This window comes from Gobio gobio, assembly GCF_949357685.1.
Source record: "Gobio gobio genome assembly, chromosome: 17".
NCBI lineage: Eukaryota > Metazoa > Chordata > Actinopteri > Cypriniformes > Gobionidae > Gobio > Gobio gobio.
Window position 1 is genome coordinate 41,966,294 of NC_137110.1, and position 21,744 is coordinate 41,988,037.

The window sequence follows — 21,744 nt, forward strand, 5'->3', positions numbered from 1 at the left end:
TTCATTCTAGTGTTACACAGCACATTTGAGCTTCCGCAAGAACCAATGAGGTTCATTCTAGTGTTACGCAGCACGTTTGATCTTCTGCAGGAACCAATGAGGTTCATTCTGGTGTTACGCAGCACATTTGAGCTTCCGCAAGAACCAATGAGGTTCATTCTAGTGTTACGCAGCACGTTTGATCTTCTGCAGGAACCAATGAGGTTCATTCTGGTGTTACGCAGCACATTTGAGCTTCCGCAAGAACCAATGAGGTTCATTCTAGTGTTACGCAGCACGTTTGATCTTCTGCAGGAACCAATGAGGTTCGTTCTGGTGTTACGCAGCACATTTGAGCTTCCGCAAGAACCAATGAGGTTCATTCTGGTGTTACGCAGCACATTTGAGCTTCCGCAAGAACCAATGAGGTTAATTCTAGTGTTACGCAGCACGTTTGATCTTCTGCAGGAACCAATGAGGTTCATTCTTGTGTTACACAGCACGTTTGAGCTTCTGCAGGAACCAATGAGGTTCATTCTCGTGTTACGCAGCAAATTTGAGCTTCCGCAAGAACCAATGAGGTCCATTCTAGTGTTACGCAGCACGTTTGAGCTTCAGCAGGAACCAAAGGGGTTTGTTCTCCCGCGTCAAGCAGTTACGGTTTAGCTTCTGTTTATTGTTGCTGATCAATGTTTATATGTGAATAAAAGTCTAAATTGAATCTGTTGCTATCTAGTTATGTTATCTAGTTTTTTGCATTATTTATTGTCATGTGCGTTACTTTGATTCATCATGCAACTTTCTATTGTACCTGTACTATTATGCAGGTTATCAGTACATTTTAAGGTGAAAACCAGATTTTGGTAAATTAACATTATATCAATTAATTAAATATATGGTTATAAGTTGTAAAATATGTCACAGTATTTCTTATTTTTAATCACATTTTTTTTAATTTCTGGCAACCACAACTACCAGTTTTTTTATACCATAAATTTAATGGGATATTTTTTACAATCATTTTATACACACATTTATAAATTTGTACAATTTGTTGTGATTTAATTGGGATTCCTGCAATTCTACCTCTAGACCAGTGGTTCCCAACCACGTTCCTGGAGGACCCCCAACAGTGCACATTTTGGATGTGTCCTTTGTCTGACACACCCACATCAGGTCTTGGAGTAGCTACTAATGAGCTGATGACCTGAATCAGGTGTGTTTGATTGAGGAGACATGCAAAATGTGCACTGTTGGGGGTCCTCCAGGAACGTGGTTGGGAACCACTGCTCTAGACATGGCCTGTTATGTTTTCCCAAATACCTAACCTCAGATTATTATGAATGATATTATTGAGCAATCTCTGGGATGTAGCTTTTCAATAGGCTGCACATAGAGGCAGACCATTAGAAATGAATTAGGACCGCAAAGAGAGCATTAGTGTGTAGATGACTCACTGAAGGGCTGGCTCCTGCAGTGCCTCACCGCCCGGACTGTGTTAGCAATCAGCCGCTGAGGACAGAAAAACATATAAATATAAATATGTTCTAGCTGGTCAGATCGTGGTGCAGATCCAGTGTTGTTATTGTGAACTGAAACTATTAAAAATCACTTTCGTTAGTTGAAAAAAAGCTGAAATAAAATAAAAAATAAATATCTTCAAAAAAAACTTCAACTTAAAAAACCTAAATGAAAACGAGAAATTTTGCCTTGCCAACTAACTGAAATAAAATAGGTTAGGGTTGCTGAGTACTAAAACGACTAAAAGGGAAATAAAAATAAACGAAAGTTAAATAGAACGACAAAAGCACATAAAAAAATTTACAAAAACGTAAGCTAATATTAAAATAAAAGCTGAAATATAAAAGATAAAATCTAATTCAAACTATAATAGTATATAAATAATATTAAAATAACACTGCACATATAACAATAACAGACTCACCATCTTCTCAAAGTTCACCAGTCCATCAATAAAAGTCTTATTCCCCTCATGAGTAAATGTCATGTCTGATGAGAGAGAAAAAAAACATTTCATGGAACAGAACTATGCGACAATCAGTAATTATTATTAAGAATATTGGGGCTAGGCCCCGCCCACACCTTTAATGAGAAGGGGCATAAAGGGAATGATTGGTGGCTCCATCTTAGCCACAGTGAGGCGGTATGAACGGTGATTCCTGGATGGATCCTGAGCACAACATATAAAACATAGTTTAATGATCAATGACTTTCAATCACAAAATAATTTCTATAGAAAGAAGAGCTGTAATTCAATTTTTTTGAAATAGACTCACAAGTAAACTTTCAAACTCTGCGTAGAACTTCTTGAACTTACTAGGTAGTTTCTAAAAAAAAAGGGAAAAAAATATGTGCCCATAGATACATTAATAGTCATATTTGCAAAGACCTTAATGTTCAATGTGTCAATATTTAACAACGTGACAGATTTTTTATTACCATGGCCTATCTATTCAAAAATACATGAAAATTGCAATGACTTTAATCTCTTGTAAGGTTTCCATGTTAAATCCATTAAAGGGTTAGTTCACCCAAAAATGAAAATTCTGTCATTAATTACTTACTCTCATGTCGTTCGACACCCTGTAAGACCTCCGTTCATCTTCGGAACACAAATTAAGGTATTTTAGTTGAAATCGGATGGCTCAGAAAGGCCTCCATTGGCACAATGCACTTTACACTCTCAAGACCCATAAAAGCTACTAAAGACGTCGTTACAAAGTCCATCTCACTACAGTGGTTCTACAATAACTTTATAAAGCGACGAGAATAGTTTTTGTGCGCAAAAAAACCCTAAATAGCGATGAAGCTTCGAAGCGTTATGAATCAGCGAGTCGAATCATGATTCGGATCGCGTGTCAAACCGCAAAACTGCTGAAATCACGTGACTTTGGCGATCCAAACCGCTGAATCGACTCACTGATTCATAACGCTTCGAAGCTTCATGATGCTGTGTTTTGAAATCGATCATCATATAAGTCGTTATTCAGGGTTTTTTTGCGCACAAAAACTAATTCTCGTCGCTTCATAAAGTTATTGTAGAACCACTGTAGTGAGATGGACTTTGTAACGACGTCTTTAGTAGCTTTTATGGGTCTTGAGAGTGTAAAGTGCATTGTGCCAATGGAGGCCTTTCTGAGCCATCGGATTTCAACTAAAATATCTTAATTTGATTTCCGAAGATGAACGGAGGTCTTACGGGCGTCGAACGACATGAGGGTAAGTAACTAATGACAGAATTTTCATTTTGGGGTGAACTAACCCTTTAAGGTGAGTTCACACCTGTAGTTTGGTTCTCTTGGTTGTTTTGATCCAGACCAAAAAAGTAAATGATTTAGTCCTGGTTCACTTAGTGTTCACACTGTCATTTTTAAAGACCCTATGAAGTCAAATATGATGTTTTTTGGCTTTTAGTAATACAAATGTTAGCCTTACTGTTATGTATAAGCTAGTGTGCTCCAAAACAATGACTAAATTCGCATATATGCTAATATGGATCAATGATTTTGATGACATCACTCTGTACTTCAGCTTCTCATCATATTTCCTGTCTAATCAAATGCCCTCAAGAATCTAAAGCATCCCGCCCCCTACATTATAAATAGACGCTGAAGCTGCGGCTAAAATCGGTCACTATTTTCTGCATGGTGAATGGCACATAGAGCACTATATAGGTGATAGGGAACGATTCAGACAGTGTAAATATGTTTTCCATTGTGGCGAATAAAGTGTGGTTTCACTTTAATGTCACGTGAACCGCCACAGCGTGCACACAGTCTGCTCCGGCCCAGAGACACGGTAGCACAGAGAGGATCATATGCAGACCACATAACATATCGAACCCATTTGAATCCTGCACAGAAGGCTATATTTTAAAGCGATATGGTGATGGAGAGACGGTTAGAGATTAGTAGGAAACTGCGGCTTTACCGAGCTCAGCAGCTCTGGCCGAGCTGTGATATAACCTAAACGCTATAGGCTATTTAAAAAAAGGGGAGGAGCTGTTCGATATATCCCGCCCTGTCTTTCTGTTTCAGTGGAAATTCACCCTTCGCCGCAAGTTTGATTGACAGGCGATCTAACCAATCACATCACCGATTCTGCCGGTTTGCCCGACAAAGCAGTCAGGAGAGTTAGTAGAATAAAAACGGTGTGTACTGACGTCTTTCCGCGGTTGAATCAACATTTCTTTTAGTGTTCATTCATGTTTATTTCATGCTTATCAATGAACTAGAAGGAAGAGATAATCAGTTCACGAGCAGCTTTAACTGAGGTGCTACAGCGATCACGACACATTAAAGAGTCACAAAACGGTATTTATTGTTTCAATTTCTTTAAAAAATGACCATTTCAAAGTTGAGACTTTGTTTCATATCAAAAGTAACTTGCTCTGTCCTGTCTGTCGGCGTGTTGCCATTATCCTCTTTGCTCCGCAATGTATTTTCTCTACGTGAGAACGTGTGTAATGAGAGAGCGCCATGGCTTGTCGGACATAGCAACAGTAACTAAAGGGGGCGGGTCTTTGCAAACGGTGAATTACATCAACACTTTGAATAATGCTGCGCGTTTCAAGGCACTTCAGTGGGTATTTAAAGGGTCAGCGGTTCGTAGAGCCAAAGTAATATTTGATTCATAACGCTCCGAATATTCGATCGGCCATCACTATACAAGTCGTCATTTAGTTTTTTTGGCGCACCAAAAATATTCTCGTCGCTTTATAATATTAATATTAAACCACTTTACTCACATGAACTGATTTAAATATGTTTTTAGAACATTAATGGATCGTGAGAGAGAAAATGTCATTGCTGGCTATGCAGGCTTCACTGAGCCATCGGATTTCAACAAAAATATCTTAATGTGTGTTCCGAAGATGAACGGAGGTCTTACGGGTGTGGAACGGCATGAGGGTGAGTAATAAATGACATTATTTTCATTTTTGGGTGAACTAACCCTTTAACACCGAACCTAAAGATACCAAGAAAAAGGTATATTTATGACGTATATTTTGTGACAGAACTTATCAAACATTTAAAGCATTGCTGTGTGCTGGGCTAAATTTGCTCATTGTATGTGTGTGCATTTGACACTATTTTTACGAGCTGAGAACTTATAAAATGTGTAAAGGAGTCAAAGCAGTGAAAGGAATTCCTCAGTACACACAAATGAAAATCTGCTGTAAGGAGATGCAGTTTCAACGCCTGTACCGAACTGTAATGGGCAACATAACTCCTACGACAAGAAGAACCCGGTTTGCCTGAGTGTTCTGTCTTTTTTAGGGTCACATCTTGTGACATTTCATCCTGTTTTTGGTTTGTTTTCAGGGGTCTCTTTCCACTTGTTTGGTGCACAACAGGGTTCGGATGATAGTGTTATTCAAATAAACCTCACTAACAGAGCAATCGCACTAGATTTCGTTTTAATCAAAGCAAACATGTCAAGTGTGAACACACCCTAAAATCCAAAATGTCAAGTGAGTCTAATAATATTTGATTATTATGATTTTTATGTTTATCTATACTTTTCTAAGAATATGGCAGGTGTTTTAAAATAGACTCAGTTGTGCAATATGGCACTGACCTCCCATGTCTGGCTGAGTCTGCTCACGGCAGGGTTGCACATGCCCATGATAATGGCGAAGAAAGAGTTCAGATTCTTAAACTCTCTACAGCTGAGGGAATAAATGCACAGCGCACACAGTGTCAAATTTTGAACGCATCAAATCAGATCCAAATAATCAAATCAGGATTTTTGTGCAATTAAAGGATGTTCACTTCAAAATGAAAATTTCCTTATATTTTACTCACCCCCCTCTCATCTACGATGTTGATGTCTTTCTTTCTTCAGTCGAAAAGAAATTATGTTTTTTGAGGAAAACATTCCAGGATTTTTCTTCACATAATGGTTTTCAATTGCTAAATGTTGAAGGTCCAAATCAATGCAATTTCAAAGCGCTTTGAAGGGCTTCACTGGCGGCCGCAGAGCAGCGCAAGATGAGCAATTTAAGTTAAAAAGTATATGAATTTGTAATTCTTTTTTTTAAATGACCAATCGTTTCACTAGATAAGACCCTATTCCTCGTCTGGGATCATGCAGAATCTCTGATGCCCTTCAAAGCGCTTTGAAATTGCATTGATTTGGACCTTCAACATTTTGGTTGCAATTGAAAACCATTATGTGAAGAAAAATCCTGGAATGTTTTCCTCAATAAACGTATTTTCTTTTCGACTGAAGAAAGAGAGACATCAACATCTTGGATGAGATGGGGGTGAGTAAATTATCAGGAAATTTTCATTTTGAAGTGAGCTAATCCTTTAATATATGTGCTGAAGAACTCACTGGGCGGCAATCTTGATGAACTTCTTGAGTAGCTGTACCCGTTTGCTGAGCGTCCCGCACAGACAGACCTCCGTCACCACCCACAGCTGCACCTGATTAAAGCGCTTCAGAAACAGCTCCAGATTTGCTGTAGAGCGTCTGTATGCTTGCCGTCCGAATGTATGATACACCAGCTCATACTAGGGGATAGAATATACAGTTTGTACAGCATAAAAACCATTACGTCTATGGAGAGTCCCCACAAGATAGTAAACTAGACGTGTGTGTTTGTGTGTATCACTAAGTGCATATTTACCTCATGTACACAGCTGAAAAGCTCCCAGTCATACTGGGTCATCTGGAAGGCCAGATCTTTAGAGCTCATCAGCTCAAAACTGGACATAGACCCTGTGGAGGGACCCTCCTGCTCTGGAAGTGGATTCTATACACATATACACAGTCATTACTAAATGCACACAAATGCAAAAACCTACTTAATTTGTACACTTACTTAGAGTTGCCCCAATTATGCTATTTTAAAGGTTCATCATTTTGTTTTGGAGGTGTCCTACAATACATTTACATGCATCCAAGGTCATCCAGCATCACCTCTTTTCTCACAGGGTCTAAAATTGTTATATAAATGATCCAGTCTTTCTTAACCCCTCCTTTCCAAGAGCCTACTGTAAGACTGTGAAAACTGGAAGAACTATAAGAAATGTCGACTCTGAGAAAATAAAGGAAATTAACATCTGGACTCACTCTTATGCATTTAGCATCCCCGTCCGAGACAACGTCACGCTGAGTTAATCACCTAAGGATTGCTTTAATTCGCATTTCATTCCCCTCACCCTCATCTCTCCTCTCCATATGTTGAAATTCACAGAGTTTTTTATCTTTGTACTGGTATTTAAGGAGATGTTGCAGAAACTTCAGGGCGCAATCCTTTACATCGGTCACCCATAACGCTGAGTGTCTCCTAGATACTCTTCTAGCTACTCTTGGCATTAGTTCAAGTGTACTTGAACAAGTAAGTGTCTGTGAAGGCTAAAAAGGGAATTTCCGTTTAGGACAACAATAATGTTGATCGGCCAACCTAAATAGAGTGAGCCTCACCTCTGTTTAAGATAATGTTACTCTAACTAAGTGTACGTGGGAAACCATGTCATGACCTAAACAAAGCTACTATCAGAAGAGTAATGTTGGTCAACTTATATCTGTAGTAGTGGTCATGATCTCTGATTAGAGATAATGTTATAATGTTAATTCAAGTGCACACAGATCTATGGGGACTAAATACAATACTTTTAGAGAAAGCAAGCATGAGGTCGGCACTCTAAAACAGTATAGTCATTTACCTCTGTCTAGCGACCAAGACTGGCAAGTTTGTGATCTTGGGCCCGCATAATGAATGGCTGGTGCGAGGACCCTGTGCGTCTCTGAGAACCGAATTAATAAGTTCAATAAGAGTAAAGAGTTAAACGGAATAATCAGATAAATTCGAGATCATGATAAAATGGAGTCAGATAAAACGAATTAAATTATTTTGCCCCGCTGAAAAGACGTGTAAGAGACCTTCACCCACCAATCGTAAGCTGTCATTGGGACGATTGGGTGGGCCTTACACTACTCTGATCGGATTGGTCAGATGGCCCAGTCTGTTGAGATTGGTCTACTGCTTACAGCATGTGATGGAAACCAAACGCCCATTACCATATCTGAATTTCAGCTCCAGAGGCTTCCTCAGCACTTGCATATGAACAGTAATGATGGATGCATCTATCCATCCATCCATCCATCCATTCTATCATTCCATTCATCCATCCATTGTTCAATCCATCCATCCATCCATCCATCCATTCATCCAACCATCCATCCACCCATCCATAGTTCTATCATTCCATCCATTCATCATTCTATTGTTCCATCCATCCGTTCAGCCAGCCATCCGATGTTCTATTGTTCCATTAATTCATCCATTGTTCTATCAATCCATCCTTCCATAGTTCTATCGTTCCATCCATCATTCTATTGTTCCATCCATCCGTTCAGCCAGCCATCCGTCGTTCTATTGTTCCATTCATCCATCCATTGTTCAATTAATCCCTCCATCCATCAATCCATAGTTCTATCATTCCAATCCTCCATCCACCCATCCATCCATCCTCCTATCCATTAATTTTTCCGTCCATAGTTATATAGACCCATTAATATTTAGTATATGAACTTGCATATGAAAAGTAATGATGCCATCAGTTTTACTGTATCAATTCGAGCCTGAGTCCTCATCCTTCGGATGTGCATGTAAAGTGGTTCTGCTCTCGCAGCACAGAAAACAGCGTTTTCTCAACATGTCAACAACAGAAACCAAACTCTTCCAAGCCTCACATACATTTACGCATTTGGCAGACGCTTTTATCCAAAGCGACTTACATTGCATTCAAGGTACACATTTTACATTTTGTCGATTCTTGCTTTCCCTGGGAATCGAACCCATGACCTTGGTGTTGCTAGCGCCATGCTCTACTGTTTGAGCTATAGGAAAGCTACATACAACTAGCGTTCGAGGGTGGCTCAAAAAAGACGTTATTCATGGGCAGCCAATGAAGACGATAGGCTGGCATTATTGGCAAATTTGTTACAAACCTCGTGCAGGAAGTAAGGCTGGAATATTTGACGACTCGTTTCAGGCATTTCAGATTCTGCTCTTTCTTTTGGGAGACAATAACTCCACTTATTGTGCACTTTGATCTTTGAAACAGATATATTACATGAAACTACATGAAAGGTACGATACAAAATAGCATAACAGGGGCACTTTAAAATACACTAGATGCTCAAATGTATGAGTCTGGTGTGGAAGAACCTTTGGTCTAATGGAATGACATTTGTAAGTGTGCTTTAAAGCTTGGTACATACTCTGCAAGAACAAAGAAATTTGTTCGTTTTCTCGAGGTGGCAAGAACAAGAACAAAGTTTGTTCTGGCCAGTACATTCCATACTTCACGAGAAAAGCAGGTGCCGAACATTTCCGTTTCTCCGCATTAACCCCGCCTACTTTAAGATCCTGACCAATCACACAATCGTTCTCGGACACCTACAAGAAAAAAGTTCTGCTCGGACGATGTGTCGAGAACGAGCTGCGAGAACTCCCAAACCAGGGCTCCGAGAACAAAATGACGTCATTTTGTTCTCGCAGCCCTGGGAGCGAGAACTTTTTTCTCTGTTCTTGTGGAGTATGTAGCGGCCTTAAGTGTCCAAATACTCTACATTTGATCTCACCAGTGAATCAAGCTGTTCTCTGGAACACGCAAACAATCGTCCGTTCACTCCCAGCGACTGGAACACTGATACATCATTGGGCTTTAAAATCTGCTTTTCTGTAAAGAAATAAAGCTCTGCATTAGTCAGACCACAAATCACATTCTGAACACTTTTCAGCTGTACAAGATCAACACCTTATAAATCTTATAGATTTTATGAACTTTATTTACTATCTTTAATCTTTAGACTACCACATAAACTTCAACCTATTATACAATTTACACTTTCACTAGTACTTTCTGAAATGTTTAATTTGAAACTGATCTGAGGTGGATACATCATACAGAATAGAGTGATTCAATACAGAATGTTGCTAGAGCAACAAAATATTCTACAAAGTTTTGTGTGTATTTGTTTGTCACATCTCCAGGGGCAACTAATATTTCATCATGTGTGTGTGTGTGTGTGTGTGTGTGTGTGTGTGTGCATGTATGTGGACCACCTCCAGATGCGCTGAGGTTTATCAAAAGCAGCTCTTCAGTCGATCCCAGTTTATCCGCTACAGCTGCAGTCACCTCTCTCCCCGTGCCCAGCACAGGAACACGAATAGTAGTGTAAGTGTGATCACTGCAGTACACCTTCAAGAGAACTACACACCCATGGAAAGACAAAGACGAAGAGAGGTCATTTAAACGATTGATTGACCCATCCATCCATCCATCCATCCATAATTTTATTGTTCCATTCATCCATCCGTTGTTCTATTGTTCTATTCATCCATCATCAATCTATAGTTCTATCATGCCATCCATCCATCCATCCATCCATCCATCCATCCATCCATCCATCCATCCATCCATCCATCCATCATTCTATTGTTCCATCCATCCAGCCATCCGTTCTATCGTTCCATTTCTCCATATATTGTTCTATCAATCCATTCATCCATCCAACCAACCAACCATCAATCTATAGTTCTATCATGCCATCGAACCATCCATCATTCTATTGTTCCATCCATCCAGCCATCCATCGTTCTATCATTGCATCATCCATCCATCCATATGTCATTCTATCATTGCATTCAACCATCCATCCATTGTTCTGTCAATCCATCCATCCAACCAACTATCCATCCCTAGTTCTAACATTCCATCCATCCCTCCATCCATTTATTGTTCTATTGTTCCATTCCCCATCTATCCATTCATCAATAGTTCTATCATTCCATCCATCCATCCGTCGTTCTATCGTTCCATCCATCCATCCGTCCATCATTCTACTGTTCCATCCATCCAGCCATCCGTCGTTCTATCGTTGCATCACCCATCCATCCATCCATCCATCCTTCGATCCATCGATCCATCCATCCTTCCATCCATCCATCCATATGTCGTTCTATCATTCCATTCAACCATCCATCCATTGTTCTATCAATCCATCCATCCAACCATCCATCCATAGTTCTAACATTCCATCCCTCCATCCATTTATTGTTCTATTGTTCCATTCCCCATCTATCCATCCATCAATAGTTCTATCATTCCATCCATCCATCCGTCGTTCTATCGTTCCATCCACCCATCACTCTATCAATCCATCCATCCACCTATCAATCAATAGTTCTATCATGCCATCCAACCATCCATCCATCTATACATCCATCATTCTATTAATCCATCCATCCAACCAACCAACCACCATCAATCTGTAGTTCTATCATGCCATCGAACCATCCATCCATCATTCTATTGTTCCATCCATCCAGCCATCCGTCGTTCTATCATTCCATCATCCATCCATCCATCCATCCATCCATATGTTGTTCTATCATTCCATTCAACCATCCATCCATTGTTCTGTCAATCAATCAATCAATCAATCAATCAATCAATCAATCAATCAATCAATCAATCAATCAATCAATCAATCAATCAATCAATCAATCAATCAATCAATCAATCAATCAATCAATCAATCAATCAATCCATCCAACCAACCATCCATCCATAGTTCTAACATTCCATCCATCCCTCAATCCATTTATTGTTCTATTGTTCCATTCCCCAATCTATCCATCCATCCATCCATCAATAGTTCTATCATTCCATCCATCCATCGTTCTATCGTTCCATCCATCTGTCCATCATTCTATTGTTCCATTCATCCATCCACCCATCTTTCTATCAATCCATCCATCCAACTATCAATCAATAGTTCTATCATGCCATCCAACCATACATCCATCATTCTATCAATCCATCCATCCATCCATCCATCCATCCATCCATCCAACCAACCAACCATCCATCTATAGTTCTATCATGCCATCCAACCATCCATCCATTGATTGATCTATTGTTCTATCCATCCTTTTATCGATCCATCCATCGTTCTATCACTCCATCCCTCCCTCCATCCATCCATTGATTGTTCTATTGTTCCATTCATCCATCCACCCATCATTCTATCAATCCATCCATCCAACTATCAATCAATAGTTCTATCATGCCATCCAACCATCCATCTGTCTGTAAATTGTTAAGTGCATTAAAAATGAGCAGAAAAATAGTGAAAAGTTTAAATAATAAAAATTAACATGAATGTCAGTATTTCTTATTGGTATTTAGTCCTTTTTTGCTGTTATTGACAGCATAGTCAAGCTGACATGAGCTGCAAAGGTTGTGCAAAACCTGTGACATAGTGATTATGAAGCAGTGAGCACCTTATATTTCATATTCATTGCATTTAACACTCGGAACTTTCCTTTGTTTTAATTGTTAAGGGTTTTGTTTATTTTAAGGTTTAAATAAGATACAGTTACTCACTGTCATCAAAGCTCCTCATTGGCTGCTTTTTTGCAAGCCTCTCCTCTCCAGAGCTGAACTGTCGCAGGAGGACTTTTTGCTAAGACATCACAGAGAAAAAAGTTAATAAATATAAAGCAAAACTTTAAAACAAAATGCATATGGACACAGCAGATTATTAATTATTTTTACCAATCGACATGATTTAGATCACAGATTTACAGTAGATCTATAAATAACAAACATAAAATGCGAGAAAGCATATCTACATTACCTTTTTTTGGGAGGTTCGTGCATCATCTGGACTGAGACAGCAAAAGGAAGAGACAAATATGTGGACATCAGTAACATTAACCATTCACATTAAAGCACTAATATCAGTCCAAAAGGCACATACACAACACACTAAAAACCTACTACTGCTTGATGATCCTCTCAAGCTCAGGCAGTAGCTCCTTCAGTGGACGCAAAACTCTTGCATCATTAGATACGAACCCATGCAGCTCCTGCATACACACAAAACACGTTTAGCATGCTTATCATGTTACAGTTTTTCTCAGTTGTTTTGGAGCATTTCCCAAGTCATCCTTAAAATCAGTAAATACATTTCCTCTAAACAATTCAAACAGCACCACACATTGGCTTACCTAAAAGTGTGTAACTTGCTAAAAATCCTTAGTTCATCTCTCAAAAGCAAATGTTTATGTCAATGAGCATATCAGAAGTCCTTGAGTCATCGTTCACAAACAAGATAGTCAAAATGTTTAGCCACGTTGTCAATATAACAGTGTACACTGTCAGAATTTTCAGATGTAAACTATGGCTATGATTTTGATGAGTTATTGAAACTGCACAAGATGTACAAATGGACACATTAATGTATATGGGATATTGATCGCAAGAGACAGGACAGAATTCACAGTTACGCTTTTACTGTTGGTCTGTCAACAAATTACTGTAAAATGTCGTTGCCATATGTCAATAAATGAAAAACACATGACTATATATACATAAACTGCATATATTCATGTGTATGCGTGTGTGATATAGTATGCTATGCATCAGTATAAAGTTTATTTAGACTACTTTATACTGAAAGAGAAATATGCAACTGTATATTTCAATTCCACGAATGCACTAAAGCATGTTCAAAAGAATGAGGAACTGCTTTCATGATGTGCACAAGTGACTAGATGATGTGGAGGTTGAACAAGTCGTTTTTAGAATTTCATTACTGATCTGAGAAATGTACCAAAGCCACTGAGAAAAACTGTAATAGTCACTTACGGATTCATGCATTGAATCTGACAATCTCTCTGACACATCTCCATGCAGACTGGTGGTAATTCATTCTATGCCAGCGCATGTGTGTGTTTGTGTATGATTCTAACCTCCAGAAAGCTGAGCGCAGTGTCATCCTCAAGCAGATGGTGGCCCTGCAGGGCAGCCCAGCGCAGAGCCAAGCTGAGCACCCGTCTCTTGCTGGCAACAGCGTAGTCTAGACGCTCCTGCTCTGAGCCCTGAGAGGCCTGAGAGTGGTAGGTACACAAACGCTAAGGAACATATGCATACAGTGCGCTGTTCTGATAGACAGACAGATATAGATATACAGACAGACAGACAGACAGACAGACAGACAGACAGACAGACAGACAGACAGACAGACAGACAGACAGACAGACAGACAGACAGATAGATAGATAGATAGATAGATAGATAGATAGATAGATAGATAGATAGATAGATAGATAGATAGATAGATAGATAGATAGATAGATAGATAGATAGATAGATAGATAGACAGACAGACATTTAGATAGACAGACAGACAGACAGACAGACAGACAGACAGACAGACAGACAGACAGATAGATAGACAGACAGACGGACGGACAGATAAATAGACAGACGGACGGACAGATAGATAGACAGACAGACAGATATAGAGATAGACAGACAGATAGATAGACAGACAGATATATAGATAGATAGACAGACAGAGATACATAAAGATAGATAGATAGATAGATAGATAGATAGATAGATAGATAGATAGATAGATAGACAGACAGACAGACAGACAGATAGATAGATAGATAGATAGATAGATAGATAGATAGATAGATAGATAGATAGATAGATAGATAGATAGATAGATAGATAGATAGATAGATAGATAGATAGATAGATAGATAGATAGATAGATAGATAGATAGATAGATAGATAGATAGACAGACAGATATATAGATAGATAGACAGACAGATAGATAGACAGGCAGATATGTAGATAGATAGACAGACAGACATATAGATAGATAGATAAACAGACAGACAGATTTATAGATAGACAGACAGACAGACAGACAAGATAGATAGATAGACAGACAGACAGACAGACAGACAGACAGACAGACAGACAGACAGACAGACAGACAGACAGACAGACAGACAGACAGACAGACAGACAGACAGACAGACAGACAGACAGACAGACAGACAGACAGACAGACAGACAGACAGACAGACAGACAGACAGACAGACAGACAGACAGATAGATAGATAGATAGATAGATAGATAGATAGATAGATAGATAGATAGATAGATAGATAGATAGATAGATAGATAGATAGATAGATAGATAGATAGATAGATAGATAGATAGATAGATAGATAGATAGATAGATAGATAGATTCCACTAGAAGGATATTGGGCCACAAGGGCAGGGCACAGCTGGCTGTTGGGCATGAAGACACAGTGCATGAGCACAAAATCATCCAGAGTCGGATCTGTCGGGGAATTTATTAGCAGAATTATTAAAATGTACTGATATAAAGTGTTGGGTGATTAATCAAATCATAACTTAAATCTCATTTAGAGATGAATGAGAAGGTTCTGTACCTGGGTCAGAGAAATGAATGTCCAGTCGCATTGTCTCCAGCAGATGCTCTAGAATCTTCTCTGGGCTGCCTGTCATCACAGTGTATCTGTCCAGCAAACACATACACAGGAAAAGTAGTTGCATTAAATAAATGCATGGATAGATTAATTTATTGTTGATGGATAAAGAAATCCTCAGCAGACTGATGGATGTGATCATATACTTGAAGTGGGCTGGGATGTTTCCATGGCTGGAGGGCCGGAGACTCTTCTGTAGTACCAGAACATCCTGGTCATGCTCTTTTAGACGCACTGTGTTTGCTTCAACATCCTACACACACAAACATACATGCCTCAAGAAATATGTCATTCAATTTGGCCACCATAAGGTTCAATGATTCACCAACTTTTTCAAATGAATCATTATCCTGGTGTTTGTATGTCTCAGCACTGCTTTATAGATGATTGTATACCCTGAGTATACGGTTGAAGTCCTCTTTGTCCACTCTCAGGAAGTGGCAGTTGTCCTCTCTCAGAACGATGGATGCAGCGCGGGGGGCGTCGTTCACCAGGGCCAATTTGCCAAAATCATCTCCTTCATGCAGCGTACACACCACACCCTAAAACACACACACACACACACACACAGAAGTCAGTCTGAAATCATCTAATAGCATCTGCCACTAGTACCACTCAACATAAATAAATGATAACTCATTTAACATTAACATAAGTTAAGAGAATTAATGTAAGCTAACATTACCTTGCCATAGATGACAACATTTACTGATCCCTTCTGGATAATATACCAAGAAGTGCCTTCCTCACCTTGATTAAACACTGAAATATAGAAAGCAAACATAGAGTGAACATAACTAAGCTAATCTGGGTATATACACTAAATAAATGTAAAGAAATTAATATTTTTAGTCAGCAAGGATGCAAAAGTGACAGTAAAGGCATTGCTAATGTTACAAAATATTTCTGTTTAAAAAAATTCTATATATCACAGAATACTGAAAAAAGTGTATCACAGTTTCCACAAAATATTAAGCAGCGCACTTTTTTTCAACATTGATAATAATAAATGATTCTTAAGCAGCTAATCAGCATATCAGAATGATTTCTGAAGGATCATGTGACACTGAAGACTGGAGGAATGATGCTGAAAATTCAACTTTGCCATCACAGGAATAAATGGCATTTTGCAATATATTAATAGAAATCTATGGAAGCTTGTTTCCGCCATGAATAAAACAGTTTAAAAGATAATTGCAACTTTTTATCTCAATAAAAACATTTTTTATTATTATAATAATATTATAAAAATTATATTAATACACAGTATTTTTTTACTGTATTTTTGATTAAAAAATAAATGCATAAAAAATCGTAGTGACCTCAAATCTTTCAATGATAGTGAACCTATGATTATATATATCTTTCAACAGTAATACAATGTGTATTCGTTAATTATCAGAATCTAAAAAACATTAAAGAGTCATTGAAACTCACAGACAGTGCCCGCTTTGGCATGCGACTCAAAGATGAGGACACCAGCGAGCTCTCTCTTCACCTGCAGGGGGCAGCACAATCACAGCTCATGTTAGTATGTTCATACCTGGCATTACTGTGTAAATGAGGCACAGAGGTTGTATGGAGGTCTTACAGTGTTAGATAGATGAGAGAGCGCTTTGATATGCAGCAGCTCATCATAAATAATCTCTAAGTCTTCAGCTGTTCTTTGACCTGGCCTATAAAGGGAGTGAGGGACAAAGAAAGAAGGGAGGAGTTCGGGAAGAGTAAAAATGAACAATATCAGAATATGAGAGCAAACAGAGTTTGTAACATACAGTATCAAGCACTCCTGTCCCAATGGGACCAAAATGCTAATTTCACATGAATCAATACTGCAGGGGGCGCTGTTGGTCACTCACGGTCTCCTGAGGATCATTCGCATGTGTGCGTCAGGGCCGATCTGAGAGAGGAAGAGGAGGGTCTCCTGCAGCTCTTCCTCAGCTTCACGTTTCTCATCGTCGCTAGGCAACACCGCATCCTCTTCCTCATCATCAAGGAAACGATAAAAAAGGTACTTATCTTGAAAGCTGAGCTCATGGTCAACTGTCGACATAAAAAAAGAACAGAGATGTGATATGGTGCATTAAGCTATTCAGAAGCTCTAATTAGTGTCATTTTAAAAGTTCATTTTAAAAGTAATTTTGTAAGTTCATGGGGAATTATTTTGATTTTATCAAACTTGGTTTAACTATCTGGTCATTCCTGTTATACAATATAGAACTCAATGTTCAGTTGCGACAGCTAAGCAAGAGTCATTGAGATTAATAGGAATGCTAACAGATATCTTTCTCCTTTAAAGACCTCATTGCAAAAACAAGATGTAAATTGATTTTGAAGTCAATTAAAAAACCTAATCGATTACTTGGTAAAATCAGTGTTTTTATTGTTAACTAAAACTCTTAAAGAGGTACTTCACCGCTGGAAAGATGAATGTGTATTTAAATTGGGTCATTTATGTAGTAGAAATGTGAAATTATTTTAGAAGTTGGTGCCTTCTAGACTAGTGAAAAGCCAGAAAATTTATTTTTGGCTCATATGGATGAAAGACAACAACTCTCAGAATGCACTTGCTTCGCTGCCCTACGAGGCCACTCCCACCGGTTACATCACGGCACCACCCCCACCGTCGTTTTGATTTTTATAGTAATAAAATAATTTAGTTCAGTTAGAGAACAGACACTACAGTTAAAAACTGAACGTGTCTACTCAATACAGCACAAGCCAAATGAGTTTGTCATTGTACCGTTTTGTTGTTGTGTTTTTCATTAAGAATAATAGGCTAATGAACCCACAATTCAAGCAACCCACCCCCGAATTGGCGCTAATTCAAAACGGAAACTAAAAGGAGCACGGCCGCATTGTCGTTCATTCATTCACGGTGCGTGTCCCATCTGGCGTGTTTTCAGCTCATGCCTATGGAAGCTTAACTTTAATAGGAATTCATTGAAAACACTTGCGTTGCTCCGACCGCTCCGTTATCAATGCCCGAGCGGCCGTGCTCATTTTACATTCTGTGAGTGAGATCCCACCCTTATGGGTAGGTTGAAAACATGTGGAACTAGCTCCTACTACTGGCTGTAGTCTCTAGCCTCTGGCCAAAAAAGCCTCCGGTGACACAAAATGACGATATTTGTGTCATCGAAGGCTTTTTTCCAGGCATAAAATACATAAATCTCTCGTCTCAGGGGAATATGAAGGGGGAAGCACGATCATTAGAAAATACCGGGTTTCTACTGATACAAAGCTTAATGCTAATCGCTGAAGTAACCCTTTAAGAATCTTTTTTTTTTTTAAATAAAGCTGAAATAAAATAAATTAATACATAAAATAAATAAATAAATAAATACATGAACATTTTTTATTTCAACTAACTGGAATATGTTAAAGTACTAAAATTACTCAAACTAAAATAAAAATAACTTAAGTTAAATATAAATATTAAAAAAACAAAAACATATTAAAATGACAAAAGCACATAACAAAATGACTAAAACAAACTAATATTAAAATGAAAGCTAATGAAAAATATGAACTGCTATGATAGTACATAAATAACACTAAAACAACACCAGTTAAAATAATCTTCTCGATAAAACATTTAAAATGTACATTTCAATCAGAGAAAAGAAATGAAGAAACATTAAACATTCACTCAAACCAATGTAGAGAACTTTTAAATATATATATATATGATCATTTATCATTGAAAACTAAGCAATATGATTTCAATTTTAAATGTATTGCATAGTAGGAATGACTCAGCTATTAAAGGTAGGGTAGGCAATGTTTTTCTTAAACACTCTTCACATCCAATCAATAGCAATCAATAATAGAAGTGGTCTAAATATTAAAACATGTACATATATCTTCAGTGGAAGTCTCAGGAAAAAATGTTTGAATGCAATGATATGATGTCCTACCTGCCTGTCAACATGTATTTCCATATCTCCACGCACAAAAACAAAACAGCAGCCACCTTTTACAGTTTCTCCTGAACCAAATTAAAGCTACACTATGTAACTTTTCCGTCCACTAGAGGTCGCCTGTTCAAAACAAAGGCGTAGTTTGATGACGCCATATTTGAGCGCAGAATCTTGGGAGATGTGGTCTTCACCTCACAGCCGGTGGAAAATCATGTTCATGGATGCGAATATTAATGTTACTTTAGTATGAAGCAGAGCAGGACCGAGTGTTGTGGAGCTAAGCAAGGCCGCTGGAGCGATTGTTAATAAGACGAGCGGAACACGCCTCGTGAGCAGCGGGACTGTTATTATGGCATAGTCGCTGACGGGACTTTTATTATGCCACAGTCGCCACTTCCGCTTTTCCGGTCATGAGTATGAGGTAACGCAGCTCTGTTTATCATATTAGATACATCTGAGTATGGTGAAAATGACACGTTACTCTGTGCATTCGCTCGGCGGCTGCTATGACACTAGTTCACACTGCAGTGAGAGTAAAGCATTTCTGCTAAATAAAACCAGAAACCGAGGGTAACGCAGATATGATGCAATCGACAGGCGACTCCCTCACACGTCCCGGTTCCTTGGTTAAAATAGCAATTTTCTCACAATTTACAAATAGTTGGAAACATTTGGGATATTGGAAATACTCAACTGAACAAAATATATAACACTGGCCTAGTGGTTTTTGGATATTTTACAGAATTTTTTTTACATAGTGCACCTTTAACAATGAACTTATGCTGCGTTTACGCCATGTCATAACCGTAACTACGAAATGGCAACCTGTGACTGTTCACATCCTCAGACTCTGATTTTTGCTTTTCTATGTCAATACTATCAACACTGAAATGTATCTGTAGCAGTCAGGTGATACAACTAAGAGCTCTGTAAGTTGTTTACATTCATTATTACTGTAATGTATGTGCTTTGAGACATGAGGTAGTTTCTCGACGTCTCTCGTGACACTTTGCAGACTCTGCTTTGGCTGTGCGCGTTCAATGTTTTGGAGGAGGCGTGGCTTTGGAGATGCTCTGAAGGGAGGATAGGATCTTACGCTTTCAAAGCTAGCTTGCTATTGCTAGCCTCTCCGAAATTGCCTACCCTAGCTTTAACCTGGCTGTGACAACAGCAAATGGCAGAGGTGTACGTGTTTGTTGTGTACCGTGATTCAGGACCCCTTCCTCCAGGAACACCTGCCACATTCCCACAGCGTGAGCTCGACTGTGAACACATGAGCTCTGCTGAAGCAGCCAGTCGACCAGCTCCGTGCCGACACAACACTGCCTAAAAACACACCCACAGTGTGTATTATAAATGAATAAATATTGCATATGATGTGCCATGATATAACATTTGTCATAGGCAACACACACCTGTAGGTTTTCAGATGATATTTTCTATCTCTGATCATGTGGGGAGCTCTGGCCAGTATAGCATTACGTAAGACTTTTTCTGCCCTCAAAATCTTTTCTGATGGGACCTGAAACAAAATCCGGAACAGAGAGAGAGGAAGTTGAGAGTGAGGCCCAGAAAACAGCCTATTTTCAGATGTATTACAGCACAAAACACATTCATTGAGATCTAATAACTCAATTTGCAAGCATAAATGACAAAATATATTTTTCAAAAGATTTTTTAATTTAATTCATTATAAAAAATTAGCATCAAATTGAGGTGATGACAGTATGCGGTCTTGAGTTATGTGGATGGAAATGGGAATTACTGCCAAATGAATCATCAAAATTGTTCTTCGGTCACTCCCAGGAAACAGTGGCAGATCAATTAAAAAAGTTTTTATCATAAATATTTATAATAATTTATAATAAATATATTATATTTATTGTCCAAAGTACAGGGGCAGTAATCAACACAGACATAGACAAATCACTACATTGCGAATGTGAATATTAATTTTTACAAAACGGACAACAAATAAATAAATAAAAGCACAATTGATTCTATATAACCCATTCAAATGTAAAGGTGACGAATGGGAACATGTAGGACAATCCTACCTTATTCAGGTTTTTTGACATAAAATTGAGAGGGTCGCTGTTGAGATTCTCTTTGTCTGGCATTCCTGCGTCAAACAGAAAGAAATTGCTGAGAAATCCTTGTGTCTTGTGTGCATGTGTATGTTTGCGTGTGATGCTCACTGTCATTTGTAGCCCCACTGTCCATCACTCCGTACGGCGGGGCGAGAAGCCCGGCCATGCACTGCCTGTATTTCTGCAACATAAAAAATAACACAATGAAAATTTATTCCAACCCCGCAATACCTCAAAGCTGTACTGAGTCATTTTCATACAGGTGAAATGACTGCCTTTACGTCATTAAAAGTAAAAGCTCTATAGTAAAAACACTGAGCTCCACCAATCAGATTGAAGTCTTTTGTAGCTTGGGAATGATCACTATGAATATTCAGATGTTT

At 38.6% G+C, this 21,744-nt stretch overlaps 1 protein-coding gene across 1 annotated transcript in view; it reads right to left on the reverse strand.

The window, feature by feature from the left end:
- Positions 1-21,744, reverse strand: part of rapgef4b (Rap guanine nucleotide exchange factor 4b) — a 57,257-nt gene that overhangs the window by 1,976 nt on the left and 33,537 nt on the right. Inside the window, exons 5-29 of the mRNA XM_079840672.1 lie at positions 21,470-21,542; positions 21,329-21,393; positions 20,687-20,793; positions 20,476-20,597; positions 17,208-17,391; positions 16,940-17,024; positions 16,786-16,846; positions 16,034-16,110; positions 15,744-15,890; positions 15,495-15,601; positions 15,292-15,377; positions 15,109-15,179; positions 13,781-13,939; positions 12,807-12,895; positions 12,664-12,694; positions 12,411-12,489; positions 10,085-10,231; positions 9,601-9,698; positions 6,635-6,760; positions 6,340-6,518; positions 5,581-5,671; positions 2,277-2,327; positions 2,083-2,170; positions 1,925-1,989; positions 1,437-1,491 (exon numbers count right to left, since the gene is read on the reverse strand). Coding sequence (XP_079696798.1) covers positions 1,437-1,491; positions 1,925-1,989; positions 2,083-2,170; positions 2,277-2,327; positions 5,581-5,671; positions 6,340-6,518; positions 6,635-6,760; positions 9,601-9,698; positions 10,085-10,231; positions 12,411-12,489; positions 12,664-12,694; positions 12,807-12,895; positions 13,781-13,939; positions 15,109-15,179; positions 15,292-15,377; positions 15,495-15,601; positions 15,744-15,890; positions 16,034-16,110; positions 16,786-16,846; positions 16,940-17,024; positions 17,208-17,391; positions 20,476-20,597; positions 20,687-20,793; positions 21,329-21,393; positions 21,470-21,542 — 2,443 coding nt within the window. The remainder of the gene's footprint in view (positions 1-1,436; positions 1,492-1,924; positions 1,990-2,082; positions 2,171-2,276; positions 2,328-5,580; positions 5,672-6,339; positions 6,519-6,634; positions 6,761-9,600; positions 9,699-10,084; positions 10,232-12,410; positions 12,490-12,663; positions 12,695-12,806; positions 12,896-13,780; positions 13,940-15,108; positions 15,180-15,291; positions 15,378-15,494; positions 15,602-15,743; positions 15,891-16,033; positions 16,111-16,785; positions 16,847-16,939; positions 17,025-17,207; positions 17,392-20,475; positions 20,598-20,686; positions 20,794-21,328; positions 21,394-21,469; positions 21,543-21,744) is intronic.